The 19,770-nt window shown below is 40.5% G+C and overlaps 1 protein-coding gene and 1 long non-coding RNA gene across 2 annotated transcripts; one reads left to right on the top strand and one right to left on the bottom strand.

Moving 5' to 3' along the window:
• Positions 1-1,234: 1,234 nt before the first annotated feature.
• Positions 1,235-4,101, top strand: LOC148742112 (uncharacterized). The gene is made up of 4 exons (XR_015998712.1): positions 1,235-1,481; positions 2,122-2,163; positions 2,283-2,367; positions 2,835-4,101. It is a non-coding gene; the product is annotated as an uncharacterized LOC148742112 (long non-coding RNA).
• An 11,726-nt stretch (positions 4,102-15,827) lies between these two features.
• On the bottom strand, positions 15,828-19,276 carry LOC111334281 (uncharacterized). The gene is made up of 3 exons (XM_088743979.1): positions 19,222-19,276; positions 16,428-17,137; positions 15,828-16,343 (listed from the first exon to the last, which is right to left on the bottom strand). Exons 1-3 carry the CDS (start codon positions 19,274-19,276, stop codon positions 15,828-15,830), a joined length of 1,281 nt encoding a protein of 426 aa, XP_088600105.1.
• Positions 19,277-19,770: the final 494 nt, after the last annotated feature.

The following is a 19,770-nucleotide window of genomic DNA, read 5'->3' as shown; positions in this document are numbered from 1 at the left end:
GCAGAAAATGGAGCTACGTTATTGGTGGGTGCATGGCAACGAGAAAAACATGAATAAATTAGTGGAATGAAAAGCGTTCATTGATCCCTGTGGGATTGAGACTGCCGGTTTGAAAGATGAGCTTTTGTTCAAGATTTTTACGGCTTTCCGTGCCACCTAAGTGCAAGGAAAGACCGCAGATTGCCATATGTTGCTTAGAATGATTAGGTAAATTAAAATGTCTAGCGACTGGTTTAGATGTGTCCTTGTCATTCCTTTCCACGTCTCGAAGGTGTTCTCGGAATCGTTCACCTAGTCTTCTGCCCGTTTCGCCGATGTATATCTTTTTGCAATAAGTGCAAGTTATGCAATAGATTACATTAGCGGAGGTGCACGTGAAGTGATCGGTGATCTTAATGGATCGTTTAGGTCCCGATATTTTATCAGTGTTGTGAATGAAAGGACACGTTTTGCATCGCGCACGAGCGCATTTAAAAGTGCCTGGTTGCTCATTAGTCTGAAAATAACTTCTGACCAAAAAATTGCCTAAGTTTTTGTCGCGTTTGAATGAAATGAGCGGAGGCTGCGAAAAGATAGTGCTTGTCTCTGGATCGTTTTGAAGTAATTTGAAGTTTTTAAGAATGATGGATTTAACTGAGTGGTTGTGAGGGTGAAACGTGAGAGTGAATGGAATGCGGTCGGAATCTTCCTTATGCGACGTTTGTAGTGCTGAATGTCGATCAATAAGTTGAGCGCGGTGGTAACCCGCTTGAACAACGGAAGCAGGGTAACCACGTTTATCGAAGAACTGGCACATTGACTCTGATTTGTGGTGAAAATCAGAGTCATTACTACATAAACGACGAAGTCTTAGAGGTCTTAGTCTCTTTTATGAAGACGAAGTCTTAGTCTCTTTTATGCAAGCTTTTACCCATTATTCGTAATCAGTGCGGAGTGCCCTAGAATCATACATTCTTTGGGTTATGAATAGCTCACTTAAAAACCCCATAATAAAGGTTGTAAAGCATGCTCGCCTGCATCGTCTAAATATGATAAAATTGTATAAGTTCTTTCTCACGTTGAAACTTCAGAAAAAAGCTTGCGAAAAATCTAGCTATTGAGTAATGAGAGATTGAAGTAATGCGATAAACCTCACAATGATGCAGTTTTCTCATGCCACTTATCAGCTATGTCACCTTTTCCTTCAAGTGATGTATCGACAGATGCTAAGCAAAGTACTCTTAGGAATGTTGATGAACTTGATCTCCTTCTCCCCTTAGTATTTGAAGGATTGTTCAATTAAAATTAGCCATATTAAACATAAATATAGAAGCAACAATAATAATGTTCACACGGTCACAAAGCAAGGTGTTCTCCATTAAACTGGCGAAGATCTATCGTTGGCTCCACGATCTCTAGATGATGTTTACTTTTGACTGTTACACATCTCTTAATCTTTTTCAGACGCGATAATTGTGAGTGATACTGAAAAGAAACAAAAGGTATTCTTTTTTGTTATGGTACACCCATAAAATACGTGTCCTGTTCCGGGAGATCTAATCTCTTTTTTATACGTTTTTATATCCTGCAAGAAACGTCAGTGCATCTTTGTTATTATAAAATTACTGTAAATCGGAAAACGAATTCCATGGAAAAAAGGGGAAGAAACCACTTCTTTTACAACTCTGCTGTGAGGTGAGATCACACTGATTTAATCGTCGCTGTTCTCAAAGTCCATATCTGCAGAGAAGATGTGACCAAATGATGTTTTTGTCCACTGTTTATAGAAAGTGGGAAGCCCGATGTCTTTAAAAGTTCCGGGTAAAAATCCACAATATTTACCTATGGAGGATGGAAACTTCATGTTATAATTTATTGCTGAAGAATAGTTTGCCATTAGAATGTGGAGCTTGAAAGGCAGAAAGTATACGAAAAGATGAAAATAACTAGATTCATTTTTCATTGAGTATATACTCTAGTCACGCATAGAGGGTGTCCAAACGTGGAACGTTTGCTTGAAGTTTCACTGGTACATGTCAACTATTAGTCGGTTTTGCTTTTTCATCGTTGCCTAATGATTCTGTTGTATGAGAAGCAGGAAGTAGATTTTTTGTTACATGGTATATTTCTTCTTTTCTTCAGCAACTGATAGAAGGCAAGTATCAAAGACCAAAGAACACAAGGGTATGGAAAAACGTGTAACAAAGATTTTAGAACTTCGGTACAATCTTTCAAAACCTACGTTGTGAAATGTCATATGTGCCTTTTCCTTTTTTTTACTTTTGACACAAACCTGTCTTCAGGAAGGGGAAAGAACAAGTTAAAAGAGGCGCTTACTCCGGCTGAGGACCTTCCCGCGAAAAGAGTTCGCAAAAAGATTGCTATCAGGTACTTAAACTTTACCTGAAGCAAGAAGAAATCATGGCATGTTCAATATAAGATTTAAAGGTCCTACAGTATGGAAGTGTACGAGTAAAAAGTCTTTCAAAATTTAAGGAATCAGTGCAATACGATCCCGTTTTGAATTATTATCAGAGATATGTATTTATATCATCTTAGATTGCAATTCTGTCTTTTCCCAAATTATCTTCTTAGTTATTTGTTTGTTAAATTATTTAGACCTTTGTAGGCCTTGATATAAATTATTTTGTATGATATGTATTTGATGTTATAATGTTGTTGCTGATCAGTAATTCATTTTCATTCAATGTTGTTGTCTACTGAGTACCTGGCTCCGCTAGTCCCTATGGTTATTCCAGATAGCCGAGACTGTTTTTATTTTCAATATTGTTTTTTAACTTGACAAATACAAGAGTAGAAGTAATGATTGTTGTTGTTATTGTTGTTGTTGATAGGGAATGAAGATACTGAATGTTAATGCAGGTGGAGATGGCCAAGATCTTTCTTAATTCGATATTGCGTTTAATTAAAACCTATCGTGTGAAACGAGAATGGCAACATCGTTACTACCCGCTGAGGGGAATTAAAGTTCACCACTAAATTTTATCCGATTTGTACTAGTTTAAATTGATCACGAGACGCGATAGAGTTAATCCGTGGAGAGACACTATCGGCCCGTAGTGCCCGTCCGCGGAAAATCAGTGAAAAAATTTGAATGGTTTGACGGCCGCGAAGTTAGGCAGATCGGTAAAACAATGACTTTTCAAAACTGACAGGTATAACGTATTATTTAGCCAATGTACAGTTGCGAATTAAGGACATTTGTGACAGGCTGTACGCATGAATACATATTTGATTGATCTGCATTTAGTGGGTTTTGGCTGTTTTTCAACTAGCCCGAGGAAGAAAATTTAGTGGTGAACAATAAAGACAATAGAGTGTTTATCGGTCTGATAGTTGCCCCTTGGAATTTTGATGTTCTTTAAAATAGCATATTTGCCCTCGAATAGTGACTTTTGAACGTATTTGTGTGACCTGAATAGAAAGACATTGTTATTGTAGGGTGAAAATGATCCATTTCGCATTTACTTAAATACGATTAAGAAATAAAACCAAGGCAAAAGTCCTCGGTCAAATACTGATTTGAAATAGTTAAATGTATTTTTGTGACATGAAAGGCGTCACGTTTTCTCCGCAGGGTGAAAATAGTTGATTAAAAAAAAAAGTAACTCTTCTTATCTTACTGCTTTGCAAAATGAATAAAAATCCTTCTCATTGATTGAAGATTACTCCAAATCCTCGTGAAAGTCACCTTTAACCTATTAGAAAATATATCTGCATTATTCTTTTGATTTCGTTACATCTCGCCTGGTTTCGTTTCGTTTCGTTTCGTTTCGCAAAATATTGTACTAGTAAGCCGTCGATTTGTTGTTCAATAAGCCTGTAAATACATGGGTTTTTTTACAAAACTTTTACCAGAACATACAGTACCGCCTGAGAAATGATCGATCTGGTTTAAAGTTCTGATTGGTGGCGAAATGTCCTCTGTAAAAAAGAAAAAAAGATCTGGCGGGCTTATAATAGTGACCCGTAGTTAGTTTTGTTGTGTTAGGTCATACTTTTAGGTGATTGGATTTTTCCTAACATATATCCCTCCAAGACTTCTTCCATTGACTTCAGTTAGAAACAGTAACTTAATTAATAAAAACTTGCATTACTTTACTTAGTAACTTTACTTAGTCGTGATACCAGGGGCGTTTCTCTCTTGGGTAAACAAATTGCATAAATGCTCGAAGTAGGAGTTTTGTTATCGTTAAGAACCCCGTCACCATTCTGTTGTGTCTTACTGCAGAAAAGCGACGCCAAACCTTGGTTAAAACGGCCGACCGAACTTTAATAATCACTACCTAAACTACAGTTACACAATATATCACAACCTCAATATGCATGCAACTTAGCTATATATGTTTACTCTCTGGGACCTCTCATGTCATGTATCTTACACCTAGTGATGGTTCCTATTATTTAAATCCTAATTCATTAACACTATAACATTAATTAAACCCTAGTTCATTAACAATATAACACATTCCCGAGGTTTCTTATTTAAACTTTTGCGAAATGCACTTTAGTTAGGCATCTTTTCCCCTGAAAAAAAATTAATCAGTGCTTTTTGTAAGTGCGTAATCAATCGAATTTTTAGTCCCTTATAATGTCCATCAAAACCTAAAACTTATTACACTCAAGGCAAATTTTTACTTCAAGAACTTTTTACAAGAAAACACGATAAACGAGCGATGTTACGCTGAAGAGAAAGAAGCAATGGAGATGTACAGGGTGAAAAAGATAGCATTAAGTTCATTGCATAAATAAAGTACAGCTTTAGAAGGGTTGCTCGTGGCTTTTATCTTCTCTTCCATTCAGAGCAAAATAAATGAAAATGTAAAGGGATTTTCAATCTACTTTGGAAGCGCTACTTAACGCTTCTTTTCCCAATTTTCAAAAGTTAAACAAGTTTAAGTGGTGCGAGGGGGGTCATTCTTAAGGTTGTAAATGAGCCGAACGCAGGCGATATAGGCTTCGTAGCGAAAAAACCAATCGAGCAGTGCACTTATTATGTTAGCCCGAATTGAGACGGGCGTACACTGAATTTTTTTTTTGTTTGTGCGCCAACTTGGCAGCTATCTGTGCAGCTTATCCAGATGAAAGATTAAAGGGCTTTTGTCATGATGCTTTTGAACTAATTACAAGAGTGTATAATAAGGAAATTTATTACAAGACTCGGGCAGTCAAAGAGCCAATAACTAAAATCGACCAATCAAAATGCTCTATTGCCAGTCAATATTCTCTCAGTATTGGACCGGGCATTGTCCCGAATGGTCCCAAATGATACCGCACTGTGTCCCTTCGAACTTCAGTCGTATAATAAATCTCTTAATAAACAAGCTTGCTCGAGACCGTACTGGAAGAATATCGGCCCTCGGTCTTTTTTGTATGGACCTCGCTGCACTCGGTCCGTACTGTCAAGACCTCGGGCCAATATTCTCCCAGTACGGCCCTCGCGCTTGGTTAATAAAATATATGTTTTCCGCAGATAGCTCAACATCAGTTAGCTTTGTAACTTTTATTACACTTGTAAAAAACGAATAAAAATTTGTCCGTTCCACGTATTTGCAGAGTTCCTGTCGACGATAGGAATTCTGATCCCCTCAGCCTGTTCTAGATTCCAAGTGACCTTTATAGGCCGTCGACTTGTTCTTCAATACGCCTCTTCATCCATGACTTTTTTGGGCTTCGATTAGTAATAAGCCATCATTCCTACGAGGTGTAACACGGCTTGAAACTAAGGAAAATACCGTGAACGTGGAAAAACATGGGTTACCTGGGGTTTAACGTGGTAGAACATTGTTACCTAGGGTAAATGAGGGTGAACGTGGTGGAACATGGCTAAACAAGGGTAGATGGGGGTAAACGTGGTAGAACATGGGTTACCTAGGGTAGATGAAAGTGAACGTGGTAGAACATGGCTAAACAAGGGTAGATGGGGGTGAACGTGGTAGAGCATGGGTTACCTAGGGTAGATGAAGGTGAACGTAATAGAACATGGCTAAACAAGGGTATATAGGGGTAAACGTGGTAGAACATGGGTTACCTAGGGTAGATTAGGGTTAACGTGGTAGAACATGGCAAAACAAGGGTAGATGGGGGAAAACGTGCTAGACCATGGATTACCTAGGGTAGATGGAAGTAAACGTGGTAGAACATGGGTTACCTAGGGAAGATGAGGGTCGACATGGTAGAACATGGCTAACCAAGGGTAGATGGGGGTAAACGGGGTAGAACATGGGTTAACTAGGGTAGATAAGGGTGAACGTGGTAAAACATGGCTAAACAAGGGCAGATGGGGGTAAACGGAGTAGAACATGGGTTAGCTAAGGTAGATGAGGGTGAACGTGGTAGAACATGGCTAAACAATGGTAGATGGGGGTAAACGGGGTAGAACATGGGTTACCTAGGGTAGATGAGGGTGAACGTTGTAGAACATGGCTAAACAATGGTAGATGGGGGTAAACGTGGTAGAACATGGGTTACCTAGGGTAGATGAGGGTGAACGTGGTAGAACGTGGCTAAACAAGGGTAGACGGTGGTAAACTTGGTAGAACATGGGTTACCGAGGGTAGATGAGGGTGAACGTTGTAGAATATGGCTAAACAAGGGTAGATGGGAGTAAACGTAGTAGAACATGGGTTACCTAGGGTAGATGAGGGTGAACGTGGTAGAACATGGCTAAACAAGGGTAGATGGGGGTAAACGGGGTAGAACATGGGTTAACTAGCGTAGATGAGGGTGAACGTGGTAGAACATGGCTAAACAATGGTAGATGGGGGTAAACGGGGTAGAACATGGGTTAGCTAGCGTAGATGAGGGTGAACGTTGTAGAACATGGCTAAACAAGGGTAGATGGGGGTAAACGTGGTAGAACATGGGTTACCTAGGGTAGATGAGGTTGAACGTTGTAGAACATGGCTAAACAAGGGTAGATGGGAGTAAACGTAGTAGAACATGAGTTACCTAGGGTAGATGAGGGTGAACGTGGTAGAACATGGCTAAACAAGGGTAGATGGGGGTAAACGGGGTAGAACATGGGTTAACTAGCGTAGATGAGGGTGAACGTGGTGGAACATGGCTAAACAAGGGTAGATGGGGGTAAACGGGGTAGGACATGGGTTAACTAGCGTAGATGAGGGTGAACGTGGTAGAACATGGCTAAACAATGGTAGATGGGGGTAAACGGGGTAGAACATGGGTTAGCTAGCGTAGATGAGGGTGAACGTTGTAGAACATGGCTAAACAAGGGTAGATGGGGGTAAACGTGGTAGAACATGGGTTACCTAGGGTAGATGAGGTTGAACGTTGTAGAACATGGCTAAACAAGGGTAGATGGGAGTAGACGTAGTAGAACATGAGTTACCTAGGGTAGATGAGGGTGAACGTGGTAGAACATGGCTAAACAAGGGTAGATGGGGGTAAACGGGGTAGAACATGGGTTAACTAGCGTAGATGAGGGTGAACGTGGTGGAACATGGCTAAACAAGGGTAGATGGGGGTAAACGGGGTAGGACATGGGTTAACTAGCGTAGATGAGGGTGAACGTGGTAGAACATGGCTAAACAATGGTAGATGGGGGTAAACGGGGTAGAACATGGGTTAGCTAGGATAGATGAGGGGGAACGTTGTAGAACATGGCTAAACAAGAGTAGCAAAGTGACAGGAGCGGATAGTCTTGGCATTCGAGTGCTAAAAATTGCTGCGCCAGGTATTGCCAGTTCGGTTACGAGCCTTATCAACTATTGTATTTCCACTCACAGTTTTCCGTCAAAAGAGGAAAATGGCAAAAGTCACACCAATTTTTAAAAATCAAGGCTCTAAGACTAATAAACAAAATTATCGTCCAATCTCGGTACTTCCCATTTTGTCAAAGATCTACGAGAGGCATATATATGATTCATTGTACGCGCACCTGTCTAGAAACGGCCTTCTGTATGGATTACAGTCAGGGTTCCGAAAGCATCATTCAACTAAAACTGCCCTTATTCGACTCTTGGATCAGATCCTCTTTGATATTGACTGTAATAATGTAACTGGCCTTGTGTGTATTGATTATAGTAAAGCTTTTGACCTGATAAATCATGATATTCTCCTTGCTAAACTGAAGATCTATGGTGTCGATGATGGAAATCTACAATTGTTTCGGAGCTACTTGGCTGACCGTCAACAATATGTTAATATAAATGGGTGCACTTCATCCCTACTAGGTATCACCCATGGTGTTCCACAAGGAAGTATTTTGGGCCCCTTGCTGTTCCTGACTTTCATCAATGACCTCCCACAAGTGATCTCAAACTCCACTGGGGATGTTCATGCCGATGATACTACCTTTTCCTCTAGTGCTCATTGTACTCTGGGGACAACAGCAGTTGAGGCAAAACTTCAGGAGGACATTGACAGTCTGCGCATGGTCTACTCAAAATCGCATGGTCTTAAATGCCGGAAAAACCAAATCTATTCTGGTAACTGGCAAGCGTCTCAAGTCACGTGTGGATTACTAGTTTGAAGTTGCAAGCAGACAGACAGACAGACAGACAGACATCTTTTATTTATACAGGATAGCCCCTTCAGTGTAGTAAACACTGGTATCAACGGGGGTCCTGTTACCCACCCATCCCACCCCAGGGGAGGACATCCATCACACAGTAATCTCGTGCGTGGGAAATTAACGTCTCCTACCCCTAACCCTGCAGGAGACGGGACCTCCATTTATTCGTCCCTATCCGAGAAGACTAGAATATCTAACCATTTCTTGATGTTAAAGAAAGGAAGCATATTCTTCTCAGTTAATTTTAAGACCCTGAGTGTTGGTCCGGCCGGTATTGAACTCTCGACCTCCCGCACAGCAGTCCGGCGCTCTCCCAATTGAGCTAACCAGGCGGCGGTTAAGCAAATGGAACAGCTATCCAGCAAGTTATACATCAGAAACTGCTTGGGGTTACAATTGATCAAGAACTAACTTTTAAGGAACATGTAGATAAACTTTGTAAGAAGCTTAGCAAAAAAATTGGCCTACTGAAAAAGTTGTGTACTTATTTAACCATTGAGGAAAGATTACTCTTCTATAATGCCCTTATTAAGCCGGTCATGATGTATGGTAGTATAGTTTGGACCTATTGTTCCAGGGAAGATCTCATGAGAGTGTTTCGGTTGCAGAAACGTGCAGCGAGTGTAATATTAGGTACAGGTATGAGATCAAGAACTGTCGAAAATTTTAAGAAACTAAATTGGATCCCATTCTATGATGAAGTCAAGATAAGAAAGTGCGTGTTAATCTATAAGGCACTGCATGGGGAATCCCCTACGTATATTGAAAGTACTTTAACTACAAATCACTCCCTGCATGGTAGAGAGACCAGGCATGGCCAGTATAACCTAATCTGTCCCAAGTATCGAAATACTACTGAGGCAGGAAGGTCTTTCCAAGTTAGTAGTATTAAGTTATGGAATAGTCTTCCAAATGAGCTTAGGAAACAACGTCGCATCTCCTCTCTTAGGAATGATTTGATGAATTATTTTATAAATTCTTATAGAGACATTGATTCTTTTGAAGCTTTATTATAATCTAGTTTTATTGTATTTATAGTCTTTCAATAGTTACATTGTTCGACTAGTTAGTTCTATTTTAATCTCTATGGCTTAGAATGTGTTACTTACTAACTTTAGTTTTGAGGGCCACAGGTTTATCAGCGCAAGCTGTTATGTGTATACCCTCTTTAAATAAAGTCCATTATTATTATTATTATTATTATTAGATGGGGGTAAACGTGGTAGAACATAGGTTGACTAGGGTAGATGAGGGTGAACGTGGTAGAATGTGCCTAAACAAGGGGAGATGAGGGTAAACGGGGTAGAACATGGGTTAACTAGGGTAGATGAGGGTGAACGTAGTAGAACATGGCTAAACAAGGGTAGATGGGGGAAAACGGGGTAGAAAATGGGTTAACTAGGGTAGATGAGGGTGAACGTGGTAGAATGTGCCTAAATTGTATTGTAATCTTTATTTAGACACGATCAATTCATCAGCCTATAAAAATACATATCACATACGCTAAGATTTTTAAAATTAAAACTACATAGTATAACACTAAAGCTGTTTTCCGTGAATGCCGTGCGTTAGACTTAAAGAATGTCATTGATCTTACGTTTAAATAACCCCAGAGACTCTGTGTTCCTTATATCGCGTGGTAAACTGTTCCATAATGTGGCGCCATTGTAGCTAAAGCTTTTTCTGTAATAATCAGTGCGCGGCAGTGGAACATTAAGCTTATTTTCAGAGTCCCTGAGGTCATAAGCAGAGTCACGCCACGTAAACTTTGAATATAGATACCTTGGAGCTAGCCCGTGCAGACATCTAAACATCATGGTGGCTTTATGGATTTCCTGCTGGCGTGCAAGATTTTTCCACCCTAAAAACTCGAGTAGCTCAGTTGCATCAGCATCATAGTTAGAGAATGTCAACACACGGGCTGCTCTATTCTGCAATTTATGCAGTTTGTCTCGTAGCGTTTTCCCACAGCTACCCCAAACAATGTCACAGTAATCAAAGTGAGGTTTTACTAAAGCTTGGTAGATGAGATGTAAGGTTGATGCTTGGATCAGGTGCCTAATTCGCTTTAGGGCCCCGATACCAGAGGCGATCTTTTTCGTTAGTTTTTCGATGTGACTATGCCAATCGAGTTTATCGTCTATTATTACACCAGGCGATTTTGTAGCTGTAACCTGGCTCACTTGAGTATTGTTCATTCTAATTGTTGGTGAAGCTGTGAGAGTATTCAGTCTCTGCCTCGACCCTATTAGCCTGAATTCGGTTTTAGTCATGTTCAAAGTGAGTTTGTTCGCTTGTAGCCAGTTGAAGACGTTTTCTAGGTCTTCATTTAGACAAAACTGAACGTTCTCAAGATTGCTTCCCGCATATGTGAGGTGTGTGTCATCGGCATACATTCTCGGTTTACAATTTGATAGGCAATTTGGAAGATCGTTGATGTATAATAAGAACAATAATGGACCGAGAATGGTCCCTTGAGGGACGCCGCAAGTCAACGAGTAGCTACTGGATAGCGACCCGTTGACAGAGCATTTTTGTGTTCGGTTTTCCAAATATGACTGAAACCATCTGAAAGATTTTCCATGTATACCATAATAGTTTAGTTTCGATAGAAGGATCTGATGATCAACAGTATCAAAAGCTTTTTTCAAATCTAGAAAAATGACTCCATTGATTTTCTCGTTATCAGTATTATATGCCCCAGAATCTGTCGCTTCCAACAAAGCTGTTACAGTTGAATGATTAGCACGAAACCCTGATTGGTTTTGACGTAGAATATCGTGCTCTTCTAAATAGGCATATAACTGTTCATAAACTATCCTTTCAAACACCTTCGCCATTATTGGAATCACCGATATTGGGCGGTAATTGTTAGCATTACCGCGGTCACCCTGTTTATAAAGAGGGTTAATCCTTACATATTTCCAGTCGTCTGGGAACGTCCCTTGGCTAATAGATTGATTGAAAATGTCACATATCGGCACACAAATAAGATCAGCACATTCCCTGATCTACCCTGAAACAAGGGTAGATGAGGGTAAACGGGGAAGAACAAGGGTTAACAAGGGTAGATGGGGGGTAAACGTTGTAGAACATGGTTACCTAGGGTAGATGAGGGTGAACTTGGTAGAACATGGCTAAACAAGGTTAGATGGGGGTAAACGTGAAAGAACATTGTTTACCTAGGGTAGATAAGGGTGAACGTGGTAGAACATGGCTAAACAAGGGGAGATGGGGGAAAACGGGGTAGAACATGGGTTAACTAGGGTAGATGAGGGTGAACGTGGTAGAATGTGCCTAAACAAGAGTAGATGAGGGTAAACGGGGTAGAACAAAGGTTAAATAGGGTAGATGAGGGTGAACGTTGTAGAACATGGCTAAACAAGGGCAGATGGGGGTAAACGTGGTAGAATATGGGTTACCTAGGGTAGATGAGGGTGAACGTGGTAGAACATGGCTAAACAAGGGTAGATGGGGGAAAACGGGGTAGAACATGGGTTAAATAGGGTAGATGAGGGTGAACAGGGTAGAATGTGCCTAAACAAGGGTAGATGAGGGTAAACGGGGTAGAACAAGGGTTAACTAGGGTAGATGAGGGTGAACGTTGTAGAACATGGCTAAACAAGAGTAGATGGGGGTAAACGTGGTAGAACATGGGTTACCTAGGGTAGATGAGGGTGAACGTGGTAGAACATGGCTAAACAAGGGTAGATGGGGGTAAACGTGGTGGAACATGGGTTACCTAGGGTAGATGAGGGTGAACGTGGTAAAACATGGCTAAACAAGGGTAGATGGTGGTAAACGTGGTAGAACATGGCTTACCTAGGGTAGATGAGGGTGAACGTGATAGGACATGGGTTTGCTAGGGTAGATGGGAGTTAGTGAGGTAGAATAAAGGTAACTGATAGAACAAGGTTACATAGGACATATCGTGCAATATACATGAAGGTAATAATACTTAATATTAATATGTATTAGTTATTGGGACGTGATATGGACCTAACATGAACGCTTTACCAAAATTTGACCGAATTTGGTACTTTTCGAGAGAAATTATCGAGGTTGTCTTTGTCGACACATTGTATATGTGGGTGATTTAAAAATGGCAGCTGCAAGCAATGATTCTCCGTGAGATTCTGACGTTAGAAGCCGTGAAAGTGGCGTAAAGATTCAGTTTGCAGACGAAAATGAGTTTCCTTTGGCCCATTTTACTGAGCATCGACTCTCCGAGAACGAATTCTTCTCAGATGAGTCGGAATCTCACCTAGAGGATTCGGATGATCTCACCTCTAACGAAGACATAGACCAGGAAATGGATGAGGATGTGGAGGAAACTGACTGGTCTGAGGAAATCAATCGTAGGGAAGATGTACAATTTCAAGAAGAGGTTGGAATAAATGTTGATTCTCAAAACCTTCGATCTTGCCTAGATTTCTTTTTCCTGTTCTTTACTGAAGAGGTATGGCAGTTGCTAGTCGAACAAACCAATCTATATGCAGAACAAAAGAGGGGCCCTAAAGAACGATCAGTCTGGTATCCAGTCACTGCGGATGAAATGAAGGCTTGGGTCAGCCTGTACTTAAATATGGGTTTAGTCACCAAACCAAACCTTAGTTCTTATTGGAGCACAGATCCTGCTCTTAGCTCTCCAATTTTCCCCAGCATAATGTCCAGGGATCGATTCGTGCAGATTCTGCAATACTTACATTTTGCAGATAACAACCAAGCACCCAGGGCTGACTCAGCTGGTTACAACAAATTGTACAAAATTCAGCCATTCCTGAACTTGGTAATACCCAAGTTTCAGCAAGTGTATAAACCTAACAGGCAGCTTAATGTTGATGAAACTTTGATAAAGTTCAAAGGGAAAGTACACTTTAGACAGTACCTTCCGATCAGGCCCGGGAGGTTTGGAATTAAGGCCTTTACTCTTGCAGGGTCTACCAGTGGCTATTTGTTAAATAGCAAGATATATACAGGGAAAGAAGGGGATGAAGTCCAGAGAGATTTAGGTAGAAAGGCTGTAATGTCAGTTATGGAGCCTTACCTAGACAAAGGATATCATGTCTTATTTCGGAGACGATAAGCAAGAACCAAGACAGTCACATTCAAGCTGCTGTTGCCACCCTAGCAAGCCGTGCGACCGAGGATAAGTTTCAACTAAACGAGACGAAATGCAAAGAACTGCTCATAATCTTTAACACTAACAACCCTACTTCTTTCGATCCAGTTGTTGTTAATGGCAAGCCCATTGACCTAACTACTAGTGCCAAAATACTAGGCCTTAACATCTCTAATGATTTGAAATGGAATTGTCACAGTAACTCCATTGTTAAGAAAGCTAAAAAGCGCTTGTATTGCTTATCTCAACTTAAACGCTCTGGTCTTGGTACCCGAGAGTTAGTCCAGTTTTTCTGCTCTTGTGTTCGTCCGATTACAGAGTATGCATGTCCTGTCTTCCATGACGGCCTCCCCGTGTATCTCTCCAACGAACTTAAAGAAATACAAAAGCGGGCTACGCGCATTATTTTTCCTCTTTGCTCATATAATGAGGCCTTAGCTGAATCAGGGCTGACTAAACTTTCAGATCGCCGCCAGAAACTAGTTGATAAACTATTTAAGAATGTTTTACAGAATGAACAGAACAAGCTCCATGAACTTCTTCCTACTCGCAACACATGTACCTTTAACCTGAGAAATATGCGGAAGTTTAAGCCAGTTTTTAAGATGAACAGGTTTCGTAATAGTTTTATTACCTTCAGTGTCCTTAAGGCTTGAACGGTTTTATACAACCGTTTTTTTTTTAGAACATGTATTTAATGTCCTTATTGCTGTTTTAATACATTTAGTTTATTTAACGTAATTATAAATGATTGAAACCTGTAAATAATCGTATAATTCAACTTTTGGTTGCAAATCGGTTATTAATAAACTATCTATCTATCTATCTATCTATCTATGTCTTTATGGACAACTATTACACTCCAGTTGCTTTGTATGAGGAACTTGAAGAGAGGAGCACTCTTGCATGTGGGACAGTAAGGTCTAATAGGTCAGGCCTGCCAAAAGAAATTTGTGGCCCAAAAGAAAAGAAAGTGAAAGAGCTTAAAAGGGGGGAAAGTTTGTATAGGCAGAAGGGAAATGTGACATGCGTGACATGGCGTGACTGAAAACCAGTGAGTGTTTTAGCCACCATTCCCATGAGTGAAACAGACGAAAGTGTTGTTACACGCTCTGTGAAAGTGGAAGGAACTTAGGAAAAAAGGGACTTTGCTAGGCCAGGTGTAATTGACCTCTATAATACTTATATGGGTGGTGTAGATTTGTAAGACCAAAGGGTTGTGTCTTATGCCCGACTCATGAGGGGGGTGGTCTGGTATTTTAAGATTTTTTTTATCTGATTGAGGTGTGTATTTGAAATGCACTTATTCTGCATTGTAAATCCCCTAATCATGCCTCCATTTCAAGTCTTGAGTTTAGGAAGTCAGTGCTTAAAGCACTAGTTGAGAGCAAATCCTTTAGGAGAGACACAGGAATTCATCACATTCCTGTCCGTCTCCCTGATATCAGGTTCAACTGTGACCATTTCCATCACCTTATCAGTCATGACACCAGATCTACCTGTAAGGTACACATTCAACAAGTGAAAACTACATACACCTGTGCTGTTTGTGGAATTAGAATGTGTCCAGAACCATGTTTCAATAGATATCACACATTAGAATTTTATTATTTTGATGATGACCATTACAATGGCCCTTGACGACTGAAAGAGGGAGGAAGGAGGCCTTTTCTTAGGGGAAGAAGGAGATCACTGCAAAATTAAATATGTCAGGGTTTGTTGAAGTGTGCATAAATGAAATCTGCAAAATATGTGATTGTATGAACGAGTTAATTGTGATTTACTAAAACTGTTTCTCTTGTCAAAAGTTACATAATTTTACCTTTTCACATGTATTATACAGCTTATTTAAGCACTAATTGGCAAACTGTTTAGTAGGGGGACACTTTTTAGCCTGTTATCTTGTGAACTGTAACTTTTGAACGATCAGATATTCCAAAATCGTGGGTTTAGGAGGAATTTTTCATCTACTTTATAAAATTGGCATAATTATCCAAATTATACACGCTGTGATATCGCGTGACTTCATATATCCCAAAATATTTTTAATTGACATGAACAAAAATTTAATGGTCTTTGTGAATATATATGGTTTTGTGAGGTTTCCATGTAATGTATTTGCTTGGCAAGCATTGTAACGCATAGTACTTGTATTCTCTCAAATTAACCCTACCCCTCCGTAGTATGCCAAGGGTTAAAGGTAGTTAGGAACGACGACTGCTCGTCAAGGGCAACATGCCAGAATCTACAGACAACATCAAGGACAGTAAACACTTTGGCTCCATGTAGCCTAGAAGCAACCTCTTCGATGGTAGGCAAGGGATAATTCTCTCGTCGCAGAGCCCGATCGAGATCCTTAGGGTCCAAGGAAATGCGTAAGGCACCATTTGGCTTCGGTACGACAACCATTGAACTAATCCAAGTTGTGGGCGTTGTCATACGAACTACAATTTCTCGCTTCTCCAAATCTCCTAAAGTCTCTCGTTGACGTTCTCGGATGGCAACCGGTACTCGGCGAGGAGGGTGTTGAACCGGCTTCACCGCTTCATCTAGCTCCATGTGATCTTCTCCAGGAAGTTTACCAACTCCATCACTGAAAACGCGAGGGAATTTTTTGACCAACTGGTCAGCGGACAAAACAGGCTCGGTTGGCGCATCATGGGCATATACGTCACCTTCAGAGGTCTGGGGCCGATTTAACTTATTATTGTGTCAGTACTTGATGATTTTCATTCGAAGACAAGCTTTCCTTCCAAGTATAGGCCTGACCCTTTTGCTGTCCACCAGATTACAGTCAAGAAAACATCTGAAATCTCCACGCCAAACTCTCAAACGAACTCTACCAAGGATAGGAATCGATGTCCCACCATACGAAATAATCACGGTGCTTACTGGGGACACGTTAAGAAAATTAAAGTCTCTTGTCGCTTTCTTATACAAATGCAAAGGGGCTACGTTACATTGTGCTCCAGCACCTCTAGGGAATCGACCACGCCTCCTTTTCCCTCCTTTTGACTTTTTAGAAAAGGCATTTACATCACCCAGATCTGTATCCCTAGGGTTGGCACCTCCAACAACTTTCATTTTTTCAATCGTTGTCTCGTGCGCCCGACAAATTTCATCAGTTTTCTCAAGTGACGAATTCTTTTCGCGAAGCAACCTTTCACGTACCCTTGAATCCTGAATTCCGAAAACGAGCTTGTCCCGTAAAGTTTGATCTGCCGTAATGTTTTCAAATTCGCATCGACCAGCTAATTGTCGCAGGACTGTCCGATAATGGTCGCACGATTCTCCCGCTTCTTGCGCTGTAGAGTAAAACCTGTATCTCTCAAAAGGAACATTCTTCAACGGCTGGCAATAAGCAGCAAACTTCTCTAACACCGGCTGTATTCTGTCACTGTTACCTTCGTCGAACGTAAACGTCGAGAAAACTTTCCTAGCTTCGGCTCCGATCACCGTCAGTAACGTAGCTATTTTTGCTATTTCAGCAAAAATACTTTACATAGGTTCGGTATCCTGACACCATGTAACGAGCGCTATGACAATTACAACGGCCAACTACATTTGATCAAGCAGAAACCAAAGAACTGATTTAATGCCAAGATCATCAACCTATATTCAGAGTTATAATTATTCTATCACAGGTGATAGGGGTATTTGATAATGCATGATAATATGCACGATCATTCGTCGCACCTGCCTCAAAGAGGCGTAGCTACTAATGTGATTATCTTTGTAAGTCACTAACCCTTTTCGATGTCCGTTCGTGTAGCCCTGATATTCTGATAGCTTTCGTAGCCAATCACAGTGCGTTATGAAAGTTTTCGTTGCCAATCAGAGTGCGTCCGTAAGCGCCTAATCCTCGGATAGTGTTCGTGGCCAATAAGAGCATCGACGGTCGGTTGTTGGCCTTAATGATGCAAGTGTCTTTACAAGAGTCTCTTCTACGTGCTTATGCTTAAACGCAGACCCCAAGTCAATAAAGGTGAGTGTCTATGTTATTTACAATGATTTCTTACAATTTTTCATCAATAACAAGCATAGATTTCTATGAATCTGAGAAGTGTTTGTTCTTAAGGATTTGTCCAGGTTTTTTGACGTTCTTTGGAAATTTTATAGCGAGAAGACGACTACTGAGTCGAAGTGTTTGTTTAGTTGCCAGGATGATCGAATGACTTGTGCAGTTCCACGCAGTTAGTGGGGTTATGTAAATCTTTTGGCTCTTCACCTCGAAGAGTCAAAAAAGTTTCTTTGGAGAACGTTGAGTTTCCTTCGGGAAAAACAAAATGTCTTTCGACACACAAATAATTTCCTTTGGAAAACACAAAGTGTGTTTCGATGCGCAAATAATTTCCTTCGGGAAACCCAATATGTCTTTCGAGACACGACTAATTTCCTTCGGGAAACACAAGATGTCTTTCGAGAAACAACTAATTTCCTTCGGGAAACACAGGTAACAGCCGGTTTCGCTACTTGTCTAGTTCGCTACGATCAAGTTCGCTACATATGTTCACTACGAACATGCCGAGTTCGCTCTTTATTCGATCGTAACACAGTAAAGCTATTCCGGAGCGCTATTCGAACGGAACACAGTAACAGCTATGCGCTATGCGGCGCCGTTATGAAAGTATTCCGGAACGCTATATCTCGAGTTCGACTAAATATTTTTATGCCAAGACTTGCCAAGACAGGTTCGAATTACAATCTTGAGTATGGAAATTTTGAAACAACGTAACAGAGAGGCAGGAGCCTTAGGTCCCACTGGACCATTTGTCAATCAATCATCGTGAGATGTAGAACTCTTTGAGTCAAGTCAGCTTGAGCTACAGCTACTCCAAACCAGTGAACAGCGGGCGCATTCCTCAAAATTGTTTTGTCTTCATCACAATACAAGAATTTTTGAGATTTGTATTTTCTTTCTCCAATGGAAACTGTCTTTATTTGCGGCGGTAAATTTGAGATCGAAGTAGCTGGTTCGCACGTTACCTCATGCCACCATGCTGGTGGAAGTAAACAATAGATATCTCATTAGCTCCTTTTGTTCGTCTACCAGCATTTAAATTTGACCCGCACACGTCAACGGCGAGTGACAAATGAGCCTAGGTCTTCCCAGGGAAGACTTCCTTGTATAGCGCGCCTTCGTGTTTAAACAGAAGAGAACAGAACAGTTAATTCCCATCTTCAATCTCAAGAAATAAGAACTTCAAGATCATGACACATACGGCAAAGTAAAAAATACTAAGCTGGTTTTAAATTCATTGTGCACTTCGTCTCAAAATTTATTTCGCAAGGCAAAGCATTCTGCTGAAATGAACAGGACAGAATACAGCTGACGCCATTCGTTTCGAATAATACATGAATGTGAAGAAAACGGCACCAGTTTTACTCGTGAGACAAAGCCTACACATTTTTTTGAGGTAAATGGACTAGTTAGACCAACAGCTAGATAGATAAACAATTAACTGACAATAGTGAGGGACTTGGGGAGCCAATTGATAAAGAAGTTTTACCGAAGTTTTTCCTCTAGTTAGCACAAAGCTTGAAAGGCAATAATAAAAATTACCTCCAAAAACAGTAAGAAAATAACCCAAAACCGTAGCTGATTGAGGTAAGACCATAACCGTTGTTAAGACACATGCCTATCTACCATGTACAACAGACTTGGAGAGCAAAAAGGCCAAAGACGGTTTTGAGTCATGACTTGGAAAATCCACCAAAATCGCCCTAAAAATGATTCGCTGAGGGTTGTAGTAAGAGCAACTTCATCCTGAAGCTGGAACATTTTTTTAAGCCTTATGACTTCTGTGGCTGTAAAGAGAACGAAAAGACGATGTTATTTAAAGTGATTTGATGCTTGGGTGCCACCTTGAACTTAACGCAATTTTACTTCGAAGTTGAAGTAAAATAAGAACAAAATCTAAATTTCCATCTTTCCTCGGATCAAATATCTCACGATTGTCTCCACGTACAACTTTGTCATTCACAAAATTAAAACATCAACATCTTAAGACTAACCTTCAAGGTTTGTTGTCTCGTGTGTACATTTAGATCTTCAGTAAATCAAATCTCAAACTTCAAGTTCTCGGGCTTTTTTCGCATTTTGTTCACACTT

This window comes from Stylophora pistillata, chromosome 1, assembly GCF_964205215.1.
Source record: "Stylophora pistillata chromosome 1, jaStyPist1.2, whole genome shotgun sequence".
NCBI lineage: Eukaryota > Metazoa > Cnidaria > Anthozoa > Scleractinia > Pocilloporidae > Stylophora > Stylophora pistillata.
Note: the sequence above shows the minus strand (reverse complement) of the source record. Positions and strands in the feature narration are given on the sequence as shown.

Bases quoted from the DNA above. Each gene is read 5' to 3' on its own strand.
- LOC111334281 (XM_088743979.1), bottom strand. From the start codon at position 19,276: ATGGTCTTACCTCAATCAGCTACGGTTTTGGGTTATTTTCTTACTGTT. The intron at 17,138-19,221 runs GTAATTTTTATT...TTGCTGAAATAG, and splicing joins TTTTCTTACTGTTTTTGGAG to CAAAAATAGCTACGTTACTG. The intron at 16,344-16,427 runs GTCAGGCCTATA...AATCGGCCCCAG, and splicing joins ATCTGGTGGACAGCAAAAGG to ACCTCTGAAGGTGACGTATA.